Source organism: Malus domestica, chromosome 05 (genome assembly GCF_042453785.1).
Source record: "Malus domestica chromosome 05, GDT2T_hap1".
Taxonomy (NCBI): domain Eukaryota; kingdom Viridiplantae; phylum Streptophyta; class Magnoliopsida; order Rosales; family Rosaceae; genus Malus; species Malus domestica.
The window spans coordinates 3,267,740-3,285,458 of record NC_091665.1 but is presented as its reverse complement, the minus strand read 5'-3'; the positions used below and the strand labels follow the sequence as shown (position 1 = coordinate 3,285,458).

The 17,719-nt window shown below is 38.6% G+C and overlaps 3 protein-coding genes across 4 annotated transcripts; 2 read left to right on the top strand and 1 right to left on the bottom strand.

Moving 5' to 3' along the window:
- The first annotated feature begins 213 nt into the window (after positions 1–213).
- LOC103437227 (putative UDP-glucuronate:xylan alpha-glucuronosyltransferase 3) lies at positions 214–3,468 on the top strand. 2 transcript variants are annotated; one of them, XM_008375698.4, is made up of 4 exons: positions 214–333; positions 817–1,023; positions 1,273–1,910; positions 2,202–3,468. In XM_008375698.4, the coding sequence occupies exons 1-4, from the start codon at positions 269–271 to the stop codon at positions 3,230–3,232; spliced, it is 1,941 nt and encodes a 646-aa protein (XP_008373920.1). In that variant the 5' UTR covers positions 214–268; the 3' UTR covers positions 3,233–3,468. The 2 variants fall into 2 exon arrangements, with proteins under 2 accessions (XP_008373920.1, XP_008373921.1); XM_008375699.4 differs by having other exon boundaries at positions 249–333; positions 817–1,091; positions 2,202–3,391.
- A 7,318-nt stretch (positions 3,469–10,786) lies between these two features.
- Positions 10,787–14,107, top strand: LOC103437225 (uncharacterized). Its single transcript, XM_008375696.4, has 5 exons — positions 10,787–11,214; positions 11,488–11,561; positions 11,644–11,819; positions 13,302–13,410; positions 13,709–14,107. Exons 1-5 carry the CDS (start codon positions 10,953–10,955, stop codon positions 14,015–14,017), a joined length of 930 nt encoding a protein of 309 aa, XP_008373918.1. The 5' UTR covers positions 10,787–10,952; the 3' UTR covers positions 14,018–14,107.
- Positions 14,108–14,357: 250 nt separating this feature from the next.
- On the bottom strand, positions 14,358–15,001 carry LOC103437226 (uncharacterized). The gene has a single exon (XM_008375697.4). It carries the CDS (start codon positions 14,879–14,881, stop codon positions 14,459–14,461), a length of 423 nt encoding a protein of 140 aa, XP_008373919.3. The 5' UTR covers positions 14,882–15,001; the 3' UTR covers positions 14,358–14,458.
- Positions 15,002–17,719: the final 2,718 nt, after the last annotated feature.

The following is a 17,719-nucleotide window of genomic DNA, read 5'->3' as shown; positions in this document are numbered from 1 at the left end:
CGTAAACGAAGAATATTGTGTGCAATAAAAATATTGTCATGTGCACGTAATGTTATTTTTATGTACCGACGAAGGGGATGAATAACTTTGTATTTTTTATTTCAATGGGAGCGAATAACTTCTTTGTGGTCAATGAGAAAGTAATGTTGTTGTTGTTGATGTTGTTATTACTAGCATATGTCCCACATAAAATGAAGTTTCTTATATATAGAGAGAGGTGTGTGTATATATCAAATGAGGAAATGCTTCAGTTGAATCAGCAGAAAAGATGAGAGGCCCCTCCCCTACTACTACTCCCACTGAAACCAGACACCGCCTTTCTTCACCACCTCAGTCAGTCTCTCTCTCTCTCTCTCTCTCTCTCTCTCTCTCTCTCTACAGTTTAAATTTTCATTTCTTAGTGATTTATTGTAGCTTGACTTCATTTTGATTGGAGTGTTTGGTTCTTTTAGCTCCATACTAAGCATGTAAGGAATTCTGTTGGCAAGAACGAAGTCGGTTCTGTATCCGCACATGTTCATATGTTTTGCATGGCGACAATCATATCAACACATTTGGAAGGCATAGGCTTCGTGATTTTAATTACCAAACTCACTAGATGACCTTTTTCGTTACATATATGTGAATGTATAGTTGCAGATGAAGAGAAGGCTAGTTTTGTTAAAGGGAAATAAAATCCACAAGCTTCTTCTCTTGCAAACCCCTTAGTTACTGCTCTCTTTAGTTTTTTATCCATTACATTTGTCACTCTTTGTCCTTTCTTTCACTTGCCATTTAGAATGCGCTCATCTTTTACGTATCCCTTTTGTATTTCAGTGAAGACACCAACAAAAGAAGGCCGCAGAGAAACAAAGTTCTCAAAGATATTGAGAAAGCCCTCCACTTTCACGCTCAAGAAAGAGCCTTAAACTGCAAGCTTACCTTGAAATTGGTGTTGATCATTCTTGTATTCGGGACTTTTATGACGCTATTCCTATCTTCTACTGTTTATAATACAGATCACCTCTCCAGCTCTGTATCTCAGTACGTCCTATGCGCTGATCACCTTGTTTTCACTTCTCATTTCGTGGAATTTATTTACTCTTAATTAGGTATTTTCTTGCTTCAACATTCTGTCTCTTTTCTGATGTTGAGGCTTTTGAAAGTTTTGTTTTTCCTCTTTTGAGGGTTCGTAGTTAACAGGCAAAAGAGCATTGCCTTTTGTTCTTCTTTGCTTTCTCTTTATCTCTCTCTCCAGTGCTAATAGTTGTAACATAAGTTTATTGGCTGCAGCCAAACTTCTCAATGCGGATGGATGAAAAGGAGCGTTCCAGCAGATTTACGTTATATATCATCTTTACACATAAACTGGAGTGAAATTTTGGACTTCGTTGGAAAACTTACTCACAAAAATGATTATCGGAGAATTGGCCTATTAAACTTTAATGACAATGAAATTGACAATTGGAAGGAGCTCTTTCCAGATTCTGAGCAGGTTGTTCTGCATCTCAACCATGCACCAAACAACATAACATGGGAATCCCTCTATCCTGAATGGATAGACGAAGAACAAGAATCCAAAGTTCCTACTTGTCCCTCTCTACCAAAGCTTCTAATTCCTGAAAGTTCACCACTTGGTCTGGTTGCTGTCAAGCTTCCCTGCAACAAGTCAGGCAGTTGGTCAAGGGACGTGGCTCGTTTCCACTTGCAGCTTGAAGCAGCAAGGCTGGCTGCGTTATCGGAAGGATATCACCCAGTGCATGTGCTTTTGTTGACTGACTGCTTCCCCATTCCAAGTTTATTCACTTGCAAAGATCTTGTTAGACGTGAAGGGAATGCATGGCTCTATGAACCGAAACTTACTACCTTGAGGGAGAAGCTACAGCTCCCTGTAGGATCATGTGAGCTTGCAGTTCCTCTCAAGGCTAAAGGTAAGAGTTAAACCAGTGTCTTGTGTTGCTTTTTCAATTTTTCTGTTTCAAAGTTAGATTTTTCTTTTGAGTCGTTTTTGCGCAATGAAAGCTTTTGGTATACCTCTCTTCCATTACTCTTTCTGTTTTCACTTTTAACTTTCCAAAACTTAGCGTTTCAAAGTTAAATGAATTACTGATTTAATAACGCATCTCACAAGAAAATAAATACAAGTCATTGTTAGTTTGAAATTCTACTGAGCTCGTAACTGCATTATACTTGAGAGTGATCAAATACATGTTTGTACACAGAGCATTTTGACTCGGAAAAACCCCACCGAGAAGCATATGCAACAATCCTACACTCTGCAGATGTATATGTTTGTGGAGCCATTGCTGCAGCGCAGAGCATCCGTATGGCTGGTTCAACACGAGATCTTGTGATACTGGTCGATGAAACAATCACTCAGTACCATCGGAGAGGACTGGAGGCTGCTGGGTGGAAGATCCACACAATCCAAAGAATCAGGAACCCAAAAGCTGAACCAGAAGCTTACAACGAATGGAACTACAGCAAATTCCGTCTTTGGCAGTTGACTGATTACGACAAGATCATTTTCATTGATGCCGACATGCTTATACTTCGGAATATCGATTTCCTGTTTCAAATGCCAGAAATATCAGCCACGGGAAACAATGCTACTTTGTTCAACTCAGGTGTGATGGTCGTCGAACCATCAAATTGTACATTCCAGCTGCTCATGGATCATATCAACGAAATTGTATCCTACAACGGTGGTGACCAGGGGTATCTGAATGAGGTATTTACATGGTGGCACAGGATTCCGAAACACATGAACTTCTTGAAACATTTCTGGGAAGGTGATGAGCCGGAGATAAAGCAAATGAAAACTCACCTCTTTCAAGCTGACCCTCCAATCATCTATGTCCTCCATTACCTTGGTAAGAAACCGTGGCTTTGCTTCCGCGACTATGACTGCAATTGGAATGTCGATTTTATGCAGGAGTTTGCGAGTGATGTTGCACATAATACGTGGTGGAGAGTGCACGATACTATGCCAGGAAACTTGCAAAAGTTCTGTTTGCTTCGGACACAGCAAAAGGCAGGACTAGAGTGGGACCGAAGGCAAGCGGAAAAAGCAAATTACACCGATGGTCACTGGAAAATTAAAATAAAAGACAAGCGTCTTAAGATATGCGTCCAGGATTTCTGCTCCTGGAAGAGCATGTTACGGCACTGGGGTGAAAAAAGTTGGACAGATAACGCTACTGTTACTCCCTCACTACCTGCACTTACTACTTCATCGGTCACTTTTTCTTGACATGTTTTCTTCTTTTTTACTCGATGACATAAATCAATAAAAATGGGAGAAAGAAAATTGTATCCCCTTACTTAGTATAGCTCAACAACTGTCTTGTAAAATTCTCTACTCGTATTTCCCTATACCTATTTTCATCAAGGTGGCATTGATTTTTCTTCACTTTTGAGTGCTTTCTTAGGCTGCAAGCCATGATATAATGATCCGTAGTCATCTGAAAAAGTTGTATTTAGATGGTAGCTACTGTCTGTCTTGTTCCAACTTTCCAGACACATTTTGTTATTTTGAGTACCAGAGAAGTATTGGCGTAATTCTTACCTTTGTAGGCAAGAAAAGTTCCATTTTCTTGGTATTTCTGATGTAATTGACACCAAGAAGGTAAAAATCATCAATCGCTGATGCATCAACAAGAGAAGTTTGGAAAATCATCGATGCACTGTAATTCTCTTATCCATCATCTGAAGTAAAACATCGATATATGCTCGAGACTCGAGCAGAAGGCATTGGTTTTCCTTCCTTCATTTCTCTCTCTCCAAAACAAGGACAAACAAGATACTCCCAAATTTGCCAGTCCTGCATGCGTATACAAACGAGTAACGTGTAAGATTAGTTTAATACATAACTGATTCACTAAAACCAAATAACCACTAACCTGTAGAAACCATGTCGGCTAGAATGCGATCGAGATAGGCTTCTTCTGCAACTCGTCAATCTCAGAATGCAATGGCTCAATACTATGGGGCGTGAGGCTCTTTTATTGCGTGTCAATTGAGAGTGCAGGGACCCTATATTTATACCTTATGCAATGGTGTTCAACTAGGAGACTTCCCATAATGTTAGTCCTAATTGAACTCAACCTTATCATGCAATCCCAAGTATCCATATCAGATAATATAACAGTAGTATAGTTTATCAGGATTGTTTAGCTACATTCCTTATCGTACACACCTTTTGGTAGCTTACAAACAAAGTCATACTCGAACTCTATAACCTCAAACCTTAGATACATGTATTAACAAGTGTGCAGCTCTCATGAGACTTACATTCTCCCACTAGAGCCAACACTTGTTAATCATAGTAATACTGAAGAGAGATTATACTTAAGTGGCCATGAGTTTAGAGTTGAACATAAACCTGAAAATCCAGTTTCTGTCATTGCAGAGTATTCATAAAGAACTATAAGGAATTATATGCTCATCTCCAGAACAGCATCCCCATAATCACTTCATGAAACCATACCATACATGAAACTCCAACAAGACATGGAAATATGTAAATGTGACTGTACATATATATTTAAACACATTTGACATGTGGTCCTCCTTATGACTACCAACGTAGGCTTTCTTCATGCTTCATAAGAAACCTCAATGGTTGTTAATCTTTAAACAATAACTCAGATTGATATTCATGTATTAAAACATATCATTATAACTAATGCTGTATGCTTTAAGGGAACTTTGAACAACCAACAGCAACATCTTTATTAGTTATAAATATAACCTTATTCTCAATGCATAAATCTAAACATGCTAAATTAGAACTTAACAAATTGAACAAACACGACTCCCACTATTCCACAGCTTCAAAACCTGCTAGCACACCCATTTTAGCAACATGCCCTTTGAACACTGCAGCTGGCACCGGCTTATTCAAAGGATCTGCAATCATAGAACCAGTTGCCAAGTAATCAATCTTAACAAGTCCTGCCATTACCTTTTCTCGAGCAATGAGATATTTAATCTCCAAATTCCTTGTTGCAGTTGACCTTTTGTTGTTCTTAGAGAAAAAGATGGCTGCATTGTTATCACAGAATATCTGAATAGGCCTTTGAATTGAGTCTACCACTCTCAATCCTGTAATAAAATTTTTCATCCATATTGCCTGATTGACTGTTTCACAACATGACAAGTACTCAGCAACCATAGTTGAGGCTGCAACTATATCTTGTTTAGAACTTTTCCACGACACAGCTCCTCCTGCCATAGTGAAGACAAAACCCGAAGTTGATTTTAAATCATCAGGACATCCTGCAAAGTCAGCATCACTATAACCTTCCAAAACCAAACGTTCAGTTTTCTTGTAAATGAGCATGTGAGATTTAGTTCTTTGAAGGTATCTCATAACCCTTTTCCCTGCATTCCAATGTGCTTCTCCAGGGTTGGACTGAAATCTCCCTAGAACACTAATGGTAAATGCAAGGTCAGGCCTTGTACAGACCTGAACATACATCAAACTTCCCACTAATGAAGCATATGGTTTGTCCTTCATGTTCTCCCTTTCAATCTCGTTTCTTGGACTTTGTTCTTTGCTCAGTTTATCACCCTTCGAAATTGGCATTTCTGTGGTTCCACATGATGCCATATTGAATCTTTTTAACACTTTCTCTATGTACCCTTTCTGCGATAGTCCCAGAAGTCCTCTCTCTCTATCTCTTTTGATTTCAATTCCCAAGACATACGAAGCTTCACCCAAATCTTTCATTTCAAACTTGCACTGCAAGAAAGACTTAGTTTCATCCAATAGGCTAGAACAATTTGCTGCTAAAAGAATATCATCCACATAGAGCACTAATATGATATAAGTGCTCCCACTGACTTTCAAATATATACAAGCATCAGATGGATTTTCTGTAAACCCATGCTCCTTAACGACATGATGAAACTTCAAATACCACTGCCTAGATGCCTGTTTTAAACCGTAGATTGATTTATTCAGTTTACATACCATATTTTCCTTCCCTTCTTCTTTGAAGCCCTCAGGTTGTACCATATAAATATCCTCCTCTAATTCACCATTTAAGAAGGCTGTTTTTACATCCATTTGATGTAAAAACAAATCATAGTGTGCTACCATTGCCATGATGACTCTGAATGCATCTTTAGTAGACACTGGACTAAATGTTTCTTTGTAGTCAATCCCCTCTTTCTGTGTAAAACCCTTGGCAACAAGCCTTGCTTTGTGTCTTTCCACATTTCCATTTGAGTCTCTTTTGGTTTTAAAAACCCATTTACAACCTATGGGTTTTATTCCTTCTTTTAACTCTACCAAGCTCCAAACTTTATTTTCCTCCATCGAGGACAACTCACTCCTCATTGCATCCATCCACTTATCTGCATGAATGTTTGAGGTTGCATCTTTGTAACTCCCAGGATCATTAAACTCTGACATATTAAAGTCTAATTCTGCCATATATACAAAATCTGAACAAAAGGTGGATTTTCTTACCCTACTCGATTTCCTCACAAGCGGTGCAACCTCACCAATACCCATACCATCGTGTCGGTGTTCATTGCCATTCACCTTAACCATCTCCACGTGCTCTCCATGAACATTTGCATGCTGCTCTAGTCGGTGCTCCAGTCGGTGCTCTTGTCGGTTCTCTTGTTGGTTCACATGGCTGCCATTTGCAGCTGCATTTTCCACGTGCCCTTCCTCATTCTCTTCATGTTGTTCATCATTTAATAATGCCTCAATTTCATTACCATTCACCAGTGCATGGTTGCTGCCATGTTGAATTAAGTAATCATCATTTCCCATGCCATGGTCCACGTGATTTGGAAGTTCAACCACTGACTTTAGTACAGTTTGTTGTTGATCATATTCAGCCCCTATATCTCCTTGTTCCTCAAAAACAAATTCTTCTATCCTCGAACAATGTTCAGCATCCATCCCTAGTTCCATAAATATTGCTTTGCCAGTCTCAACAATTTTCATGTCATGACTTGGACAATAAAACCTAAAACCTTTAGACCTCTCAGCATATCCCACGAAATAACAAGAGAGTGTCTTGGGATCGAGCTTCTTGCCATTAGGGTTGTAAACCTTAGCTTCAGCCTTGCATCCTCAGATATGTAAGTGATTAAGGCTAGGCCGCCTACCTGTCCATAATTCAAAAGGTGTATTCACAACTGCTTTGGATGGCACTCTGTTAATAATGTAGTTAGCAGTCTTGACTGCTTCTCCCCATAAAAAATTTGGCAAGTTCACCTTGCACATCATGCTTCTAACCATGTCCATAAGGGTTCTGTTTCTTCTCTCCGAGACTCCATTCTGCTCAGGTGTACCAGGAGTGGTATACTGTGCTACAATGCCATGATCTTGAAGATACAATGCAAATGGTCCTGGTTGCCTGCCAGTTTGACTTTGCTTACCATAGTACTCACCTCCTCGATCAGACCTAACCACTTTGATCTTCCTTTCCAATTGGTTTTCAGTTTCAGTTTTAAAAATTTTAAAGACTTCAAGAGCTTTTGACTTCTCAGGGATTAAATATATACAACAGAAACGTGAAAAATCATCTATAAAAGTTATAAAGTACTTGTTTCCATCGATTGTTTTTGTAGGAAAGGGGCCACAAATATCTGTATGAATGATCTCTAAAAGTTGTTTGCTTCTAGTTGATCCTTCTTTTCTTGAATTAGTCATTTTTCCCTTGATGCATTCTATACAAAGTTCGAAATCATTAAAATTCAAGGGTGGTAAAATTTCACTTTTGATCAAGAGTTCCATTCTCGGTTTTGAAACATGTCCGAGTCTTTTATGCCAAAGATGGGATGACTGTTGTGGTTTTTCATGGTTCTTTTCAACATTAAAAATCACGTTTTCAACTCTTAATTTGAACTGAAACATCCCGTCACATATAGAACCAGTGCCAATGTGAGAAGAATTGTAAAAGATGTTGAAGCCAATTTTATTTAATGTAAAATAATAACCTAGCAAAACAAGTTTTGAAACCGACACTAATTTCCTCCTCATGGAAGGTACATAAGCAACATTTTCCAAATCCAAATGAAAACCAAATTCTAACTTAAGTCTAACAGTTCCTAAGGCTTTGACTTCAACCCTTCTTCCATTGCCCACCAAGACCTTCACTTCATCTTTATTTGGTGTTCTCCTTATTGTGAAGTCCTGCAATGAATTCGTAACATGAATAGAAGAGCCAGAGTCAAGCCACCATGCATTACTAGGTATGTCAACTGAATTAGACTCAAAACAAACGAAAACATTTTTACCTTTTTTCGTTTCTTGCTTGGCAAGCCAAGCTTTGTATTTTGGACAATTTTTCTTCATGTGGCCTGCCTTTTTGCAGAAAAAACATTTGAAAATACTTGGTTTGTTAGGTTTAAAAACTTTCTTAGAGGAGGAAGCACTTCTGGTAGCATCTTTTCTGACAATATCATGGTTACCATGCTTGGGGTTTTGGTTGTAGCTTTGGACATAATTCACTGATTCAGCCCTTTCTTTCTCAGCCCTTTCTTTCTTAATTCTGACTTCCTCACCCACACATATGGAAATCAATTCATTGATGTCCCACTTAGCTTGCAGTGCATTATATGAGACTTTTAACTGAGTGTAACTTTCAGGTAGAGAATTCATAACTACATGAACCAAAAAGGTCTCAGAAATTGGTACCTCAAGCATCTTCAATTTTCCAGCAATGTCCACCACTTTGAGAATATATTCCCGAACACTTTCAACTCCATCATATCTAATAGTGGTGAGAGAATTCATCAGGTTACCTGTCTCGGTCTTCTCAGACTCCTTGTATTTTTCTTCAATGGATTTCATAAGATCCTTGGCTTTGGATGTTTCTGGGAAACCCCCGCGCACAACATCAGTCATGGTCCTTCTGATAATCATGAGAGAGATTCTGTTTGCTTTCTGCCATTTCTCATGCTTAGACCTTTGACTTGCTGTGCATCCTTCATCGGGCAGCAGTGGTTCATCACTCCTTAGTGCCAAATCCATATCCATCACCCCAAGAACAATCTCAAGGTCTTGCTTCCACTTCTTATAATTCATTCCAGTCAGTGGCTCAATGGTATTGAGATTCATGGAGCTTGGATTGACACCTTTAAAACCGCAATATGCAAGGAAATTAAACTTTAGTCCCATATCCATATGTCACAGTTTCAACATCTTTGAATGTTAAAATTTATGAACAATTTTCTTTATCACAATGCCAACATATCCCATGAACGAACCTGACTTTGATCATGACTATAAACCTTTGTGGTTTTGTGGTCATGTCGGTGCTCATTCATGGTTTTAATGAAGCATTCTGCCACTTAGAATTTGATATATAAACAACGGATCATCTTTAGATGATTAGTGTTTACATATCAAACTCTAGTGCAACTACTGATGTCCAAGTTTTTGAAGATATGCATTTGAACACAAACAGCTTTAGCTGATATATGCTTAATACATGAATTCCCTGATAACCTGTCATCAGTCCATAATCTGCAGTAAAAAAAAAATTGTTCTTGATGCTTTCATCTTAGGGTTAATTGGTATGTGAAAGCTCTGATACCAAATGTAAGATTAGTTTAATACATAACTGATTCACTAAAACCAAATAACCACTAACCTGTAGAAACCATGTCGGCTAGAATGCGATCGAGATAGGCTTCTTCTGCAACTCGTCAATCTCAGAATGCAATGGCTCAATACTATGGGGCGTGAGGCTCTTTTATTGCGTGTCAATTGAGAGTGCAGGGACCCTATATTTATACCTTATGCAATGGTGTTCAACTAGGAGACTTCCCATAATGTTAGTCCTAATTGAACTCAACCTTATCATGCAATCCCAAGTATCCATATCAGATAATATAACAGTAGTATAGTTTATCAGGATTGTTTAGCTACATTCCTTATCGTACACACCTTTTGGTAGCTTACAAACAAAGTCATACTCGAACTCTATAACCTCAAACCTTAGATACATGTATTAACAAGTGTGCAGCTCTCATGAGACTTACATAACGTCCAGTCCATTATTGCTCGTTTGTATTTGCCTGACCACCTGCAAATTCCAGCCAAATGGATTCTTATTCGTCTCAAGTTTCAAACTCTTGGTATGTATCTGATGAAAAGGGTCACCTTAAGTTGAGTGATCAATGCTTAAACCCGAGTGGGCGGGTTTTTTCTTAGTCGTAACCTGCACGAATCCATACCCAACCAAACCAAACCCAATTGGTAAACCCAACTCAACCCGATTGTAGCCCAAATTAATTGGTGCACATGTTAAATCCAAGTCCAACAGCCAACACCCTTCATAATATCATTTAAGCTTTTGTATGAATTAAGAGCTTTTATAGTTAGCCTGAAGCTGATTGTCAGACCCTTATTACCATTTCATGTGACAAGTGATGTATAATTAGGGATGACAAAGTACAAATTGGGTTATGATGTGCCACATCCCCATAACATAATCCGTTTATTTTCTTAGAACCTAAAACCTTTTAAAGAAAAAAAAATGAAAACAGGATGGTTTCGGATATGAGTTTCGAATAAATACCCCAGTAATCATAACCGAACTAAAATCGGACAGTTTATCCGGCAATTACCCATAATTAAAATATGCTCAAAATTTGATCCTCAAAATAAAACTATTAGGGTCAATTATTTGGAGATCAGATTTGACGGGTTAAATTAGCATTGCAACGTCAACTAATATTTAATAAGATAAGTACATTAATTAAGGTGTTATATACACATTATTTGTTACGTCAAATGATACTCAAATATGATACAAAAGAGTAATTTTCTAGATTTTTCCTTGATTGAAAACATTACCCTTAATATCCCAATCCTAATTTAATCGGACGCATTCCAACTCCGCCGTCGGTCTGCTGAAGCTGGAGCAGCCCAAGGGAATTCAATTCAATTCAAATACTGAACTCTGTTACCGCTTTTCTCACTGTCGGAAGGAGAAGCAATGGACTCAACATTGAATTTCATAGCCTCTGCAGTTACATTCTCGCCAATCACATCCTTCGCCAGGCCTTCTCTCTCACCTCTCAACCTCTCTTTCCAATTCCTGCCATGCCCAATTCCCTTTATTCCAAACAAGTCCTCTGCCCTCCGCGCCCGCAAGCCGAACTCAGAGCCCGAGCCACTTCTCAAACCCACCATTATTGATGAAGTTTCAGAGGACGACGAAGATGACGACGTTATCTTGGACGACGAAGACGACGATGGTACTTCTGTAAATTCACCTGTTTCCTCTTTTTATCTATAATTTTTTTTGGATAATATGTCAATTGCTTTAGGGTTCTGGAATTTGAATGTTTCTTTGTAATGCTGTTTTGGTGCTTGTAAAGTAGTTAAGGAGATAATGGTGGATTATGCTTTGATGGGTAGCTGTAAAATCTAAGCAATGGCAAAAATTACCATGCTTTTACTCATATTTTTATTATCCGAAAATTCGGCCACAACTGTTTAATGTTTTAAGTGTGTTCTTAATCATATAGACGCATTAATGGATGATGAGGGTGATGATTATTACGAAGAGGATGAGTTTGTGGCGGATGCTGCTGAGCACTACGTAAGTTGTGTGTGAGTTAGTGGCAGTGCACTGTAATCTTAGGGATTGATCGTATCTAACAACCTTTTGCTTGTGTATCAAGGCTGGAGACGGAGGCGGAGGTGGTGGAATTTCTCTTGCTGGGACGTGGTGGGATGACAAAGCACTAGAAATAGCTGAAGAAGTTATTCTGTCCCTTGATGGCGACTTGAAACTTTATGCTTTTAAAACGTTGCCAAATTTCAATGTTCAAGTGCGCATTGAGAAGCTTTCGAATAAGTAAGCATCGTACCAAATCTAAATGTGACTAGTAACATACTTGTTAACCTACAACGTATAGGATATTAGTATGTGATGCATATTCCGTGCTTGCCATGTGTAAGAGCGTATCTTGACAATTTCAGATTGCAATCAAGGAGTTGATTGATATACATGCTGAGTTGATTGATATACATGCTGAGTATGTCAAAATTTATGTTTGATGTTATGGAAGTGGTGTTACCTTGTGTAAACAGATCTCGATTTGCAAATGTCGTCAGAATTCTTCATTTTCCTTTGTTATAACAACTCGTCCTGACTATTTCTGTACGCATCTAATTTCCAATCATTTTCAATATTGCTGGAAATGATTAAGAATTTAATCAAAGCATGTCATTTGTTTTTCTTGTGGTTTAAAAAATCGCTTTTAGATGATAGTACTGGATAATTCTGGATCCTTTGCAACATAAGTTAAATGGTAAAAGTCTGATTTGTGGGTTTAATTATAGAAAAAAACCACATCTTTTGCTAAAGGTTTCATCCGAAATTCTCATTTGGATGTGGGACTTTAAAGTTCATTGGAACTTAAGCTAAATTTGTTAGGAATGCACTACAAAAGTTAGATAGAGGGACTTGAAAACGACTAGAAGCAATACATTTAAGAGATTTTTGAAAGGTGTCTTTCCAAAGTCCTTTGTTTAGTGTCTTTGTACCGCGTGTAGTGTTTTATTGGATGCTTGGGTAGTTCTTTGGTACTGTTCTTGTAGTTCATTTTTAACAATCGAGTTTGAAATCCTTGCTACTTTTAACGTCCCTTATCCAAACATAGCATAAAGATTTCATGTATGCAAATTTAAAGGGGGAATAATTGACCTAAAAAGATTAAGCTTTTAGGATAAGAGATAACAACGCATATGGAGCACAACTTAACTGCACACAATAACACTTCCTCTCATGTGTAGGGTGTCCACAGAAACTTAACCAAACTGGACCTTACACGTGCACAATAGAAGTTACCAGAACCAAGACTCGATCCACGACTCAAGTACATGTCTCTGCAACTATGTTAACTTACCGCTGCTGCTGAAAAGCTTAAGGTATTATATGAGACTACCAAAAAGCAACATCAAAACAGGTGTAGTCGCCAATTTAAGTTTTCAACAGCCAGGAACCAGTTTAATAATCCATCTGGAGTCTGGGAAAATCGTAAGATTTATATTTTTACCAGTAAAACACTTGAATGCTTATCATGCATTAAGAAATAGGGATTACTGAAATCTTTGTAGACTGTAATCAGACCGGTTCATCTAATATCTAATGTTGGTGTGACAAAGTACCATAATTTGTTGAATTTCAGTTCCTAACTTTTCTCATTTGTATTTGTTTTTCCATTTTCTTATTAGTAGACAAACCAAACGTGTCTGTTAATAAGTCTGTCTCCACAAATTGTGTAAGCTGTCATATGAATGCCCTTTGAGCTCAAACCACATGGATTTACTACAGATCTGGTTCCCCGAGTATGGAAGATATTGAAGCTTTTTCTAGAACCTATAGAGCAAAACTGGATGAGGCAGAGCTTGCTAAATCAGTTCCTGAGAATTTATCTTTGGAGGTATACTTCTATTTCTCGCTCTTTACTTTCGTATTACCCTTTTCTTGGTTTTCTATTCTTTAGCTTGAGATTTTTCAATGTTAAGTGGTTGCAAAGACATACAATTACAGATTATTAATCTTGGAACGAAACCCTAAGTTAAGACTTGTGCTTGGTTGCTTCAGTTCATAATGCCAACTCGTCTGCCTATGTTTTTACCACCATGGATTAAGCTGTAAAGCTGAAACTTCTGAAATTTGTACTCCCTCATAGTGAGTGTTTTTACCTTGTGGTTCTAAAGACATAAGTTTGCTTTCAGGTGTCATCTCCAGGCGTTGAAAGGGTAGTTCGGGTTCCACATGAGTTGGATCGGTTCAAAGAACGACCGATGTATGTGAAATATGTCTGTGAGACAGCTGAAACCGGTGCTCTGTCCGAAAGTGACGGTGTTTTCAGGCTGGTTTCTTTCGATGTGGAAACAAAAAGTTGCGTTTGGGGTTTAGCAGATGTGAGGATTAATAGAGAAAAGGCAGGAAAAGGAAGACCACTCAGCAAAAAGCAGCGGCAGTGGCAATTGAACACACCATTTGATTCCTTAGTTTTGGTTCGATTGTACTCTGACATTTGATAGTTCTTTCTGTAATTTACATTTTGACTCAACAAATGCTGATGGTGTAGTGCAAATGTGCAATAGACAAACGAATTCGAGTTTCTAACACGCCTCTTCTCTCGATTGACTCGATGGTTATCCATGGTTCGTAATTCTATTGACACTAGGAAATACAGGGAGTAAGAACCCTATAAAATGGCGGCAAGCCCCTGCACGCCTAGATGATTAGGCGTTAGGCCCCTGCCGCTGTCCGACTAGCGCCTTTTAGAACCTAGCTAGTAATGCATGTATTATTTTGGAGATACAAGAAGAGGGATAAGGCTCCATGCTGTCAACAAATAGGAGGGTGAAATTCCAATAAGCACGAACAGAAATCCTCATTGAATATATCAAACTTCAACATTCACACATTTAACTCTACTAGATTTTACAAGTAAACATGTCATTAGCGTACTTAGGTTAGGTGTTTTTGGAAGCAGCAGCTTTGTCGAGAGTGTCGAAAACCTTTTGAAGGGTCACGTCCTCCACAATAACAACCTTGTCTCTTGATTTGGAGCCCGACCCGATCGAAACCTGCCGTCTTTTTACCCCTAAAACCGAGCTCATGTACTCGACCAGTGCAGCATTCGCCTCCCCGTCCTTCGGGGGCGCGTCGATTTGCACCCCCAACGCATCGTCGCTGAAATCCGTGATGGCGGCGATTTTGGAGCCGGGCTTGGCGTGGATGGTGATGGCCACCGACGAAGGAGGTACCGACCGAATACAGGCCGGGAAGTTGTTGTTGTCGGACTGAGTTGGCTCCGCAGGGCTCGCCGACTTCGCCTTGGCCTTGCCTTTCTTGCCCGGTGCCATTTTTACCTTTCTTATATTCTGTTTTCGCATTGGCCCTTTATAATGTCCCTTTATACGGTTCAAAACAGTTTTAATCCTAAAGTCCCTGTACAGAGACCTACAGCTTTGATTTAGATTCAAGTTATTTTTATTATAATGCCCATTCTTCTTGTTCAATTAGTTTTATTCATGAGATCCTAGATTTATTATTGAATATGTTTGTTTGGGTTCTTGTTTTTTATCCTGTTTTTTGACTTGAATTTATTTTTCTCGTTCAAGGTAATCTATATTGGATAGTGTTTGTAGACTGTCACTTACAATGACATTTATGTTTTGTTTTAGAAGAGTTTCGGTCCTATGTCCTCCCCCTTTGTGTTCTTTTTCTTTATGTTTCAGGAGGGGTTTCTCCCTTTTCCTTTTTTGTACTCGTTAACTTATGAGGGGCATGAGAAAGTTTATCCTACTAAGGCAATAATTGCCTCATCAATTGGGAAAAGGTCATTATTGGCCTAGTAAATGGTAAAAGTCTGAGTGCATTTTTGCAATTGACATTACAAAATTATGTTAAAAAAAATTAATATTATGCTTAATTTCGAATTGAACTTTTAATTAATCCTGTTATGCTACATGTTATTATCTGCAATTACAATCTCGTTTTGTCACGCTACAGTTTATATTATCTTTTTTGGCACTTTTATGTATTTTTATAAATTTTTAGATTTTTACAATCCGACAATCCATATAGTCCACGTTGGCCCAATAGTAAAAATATAATTTTTTAGATTTTTTTTTAAATAGAAAAGGATTGTTTTTGTTGAAAAAATCTGGACCGTAGGATAGCTAACCATTAGAAACCTAATGGTTGTTGGGTGAGTGTGCATGCAGTGCGGACCCCATCGTTTGGGTTTTGGTCGGCTGACGCACCATCATACGCGTGCCTGACACCAATAAAATATATAATGTATATGATGTCAGGCTAGACGTCAGCCTAAAGTCACATGGCCTTAGATGCTCACTCGAGCTATCTTTGGATGATTGTTCAATCCGTTGGTCTTGGGCACACATGTGGCCCGACTAATTGAGTTGGGGTGGTGAGGATTGTTGGGGTTTTGGGGGATTCAATTGCCCAATTTTCAAGGCAATTGTGTAGGGGGTGGGCTTGCTCTAAGGTTTTTGTCCATCCTTGATTAGGTGTAACTTTATCAATAAATTTCTCTCATATCATTGAGGTTAAAAAAAAAAAAAAACTCAAAATCACTAATGTCACAGCCCGTCCTGAAATATTTAGTTTTGACGATGTGAAATGACTATTTTGCCCTCGGACGTTTTGTGTGATTGTGTGATTTAAGTTTGGAAGTGAACTAATACCTTAAGTCCCTTATATTTGGAACCAATTAGGACTTAAAGTTGTTATGATTTTGTGCTTGTTTGGAAGTCAAACAATTTTGAACCACACACACACTCCAACACCCTCTCTCTCTCTCCTTCTAGTGCACTCTCTCTCTCCTCCCTCTCGATTTTCTTCTGTTTCCGTCAACTTTGTACGGACAAACTCCAAGCCTTCCATTTCAGGCACGTATCGACGTTAAAAAGGTAATGTTCTTGTTCCCTACAAGCTCATGAGTCCATTCGTACTATATTTAGAACTTGAAACCTTTGAAAACCCTAGTTTCTCTCGAACTCCGATTTAGGTGATGTTCATGCACTAATTATTGTGAGGTTTTTAGGAGTTTTTAAGGGTATATGAAGCTTTAGATTGTCTTCATGAAGCTCGGAGAAGAAAAATGAAGTGATTTGGACGTTGGAAAGTTGAATTTCGACGAGTTGCAGGTTTAGCCGGATTATCGAGGGATTTTCCGACCAGTTCTGTGGGTTTTAGGGCTTTTGAAAGGTATGGTTGTGTTCTATTCGTATTAAGCTTTAAATTGGTTTAAGTTTCATTCAAATTGGTTGAGAAATGGATGAGAAATGAAGGTTTTAAAGTTTTCTAGTTTCCGGTGACGGCAACGGTCGCCGGAGTTCGAAGGTAGGGGATGACAAAATATTTTGTCAACTTTGACGGAATATTCCTAATGGCGTTGGTTAGTTTAACGGATTTTGTTACTATTTAACGGAATATTCTTAACGAGGTTAAGGGATTCCGTTAGGATCCCTGCGCGTGGCTGTTAGTGTTGCCATGCCCTTGCCGGCGCGTGGCGACGCGTGAGACGTCCAAAAATTATTTTAAAAATATGGAGATGTTTGTGGAGTTGTGTAGATCACGATGGTTATGTGCTTTAAATTAACATTTTTATAGTTGTTTCACATATAGGGGAGACTTATCACGAGGACGAGCGCAGTCAAGGGCGACTCGGGGGCTACGACCCTTTGACATACCAGTGAGTGGGCATTTGATTTTAAGTATATACGTATATGCTTGATATTTTCCAAAAAAAATGCATTTAAATGAGTTATGCTTTGAAAATGCCATGCCTATTGATTTATGCTTAAACCATGAGTTACACTTGTCTGCATAAATGTGATTTGGTGTTGTGGGCGCTCAGGTAAGTTCCAAGTGAGTTTATGAATTGTGAATGTGAATAACGGTTGTGATTAATTGAGAAGCATAGAGCTCATAAACCTGCACCTCGGTGTTAGTGATTTAGCCAGAGATATGACACAAACCTGTTTATAATGTCACATCCTGCACCATATGCTCACATTGGATCCAATTTAGATGCACAGTCTTGTCGTACAAACCATTATAGGTGGTTCCGACTCGTAGGTGACTAGCGATTTATCGCCCAGCTATCATGATAGCATAGTATTGAGCATAATTATATTACACTCAGTTTTGTCGTAAGTGGTTTCGACTTGTGTGCAGTATAGTGCCGTATGGGTCATTTGTAG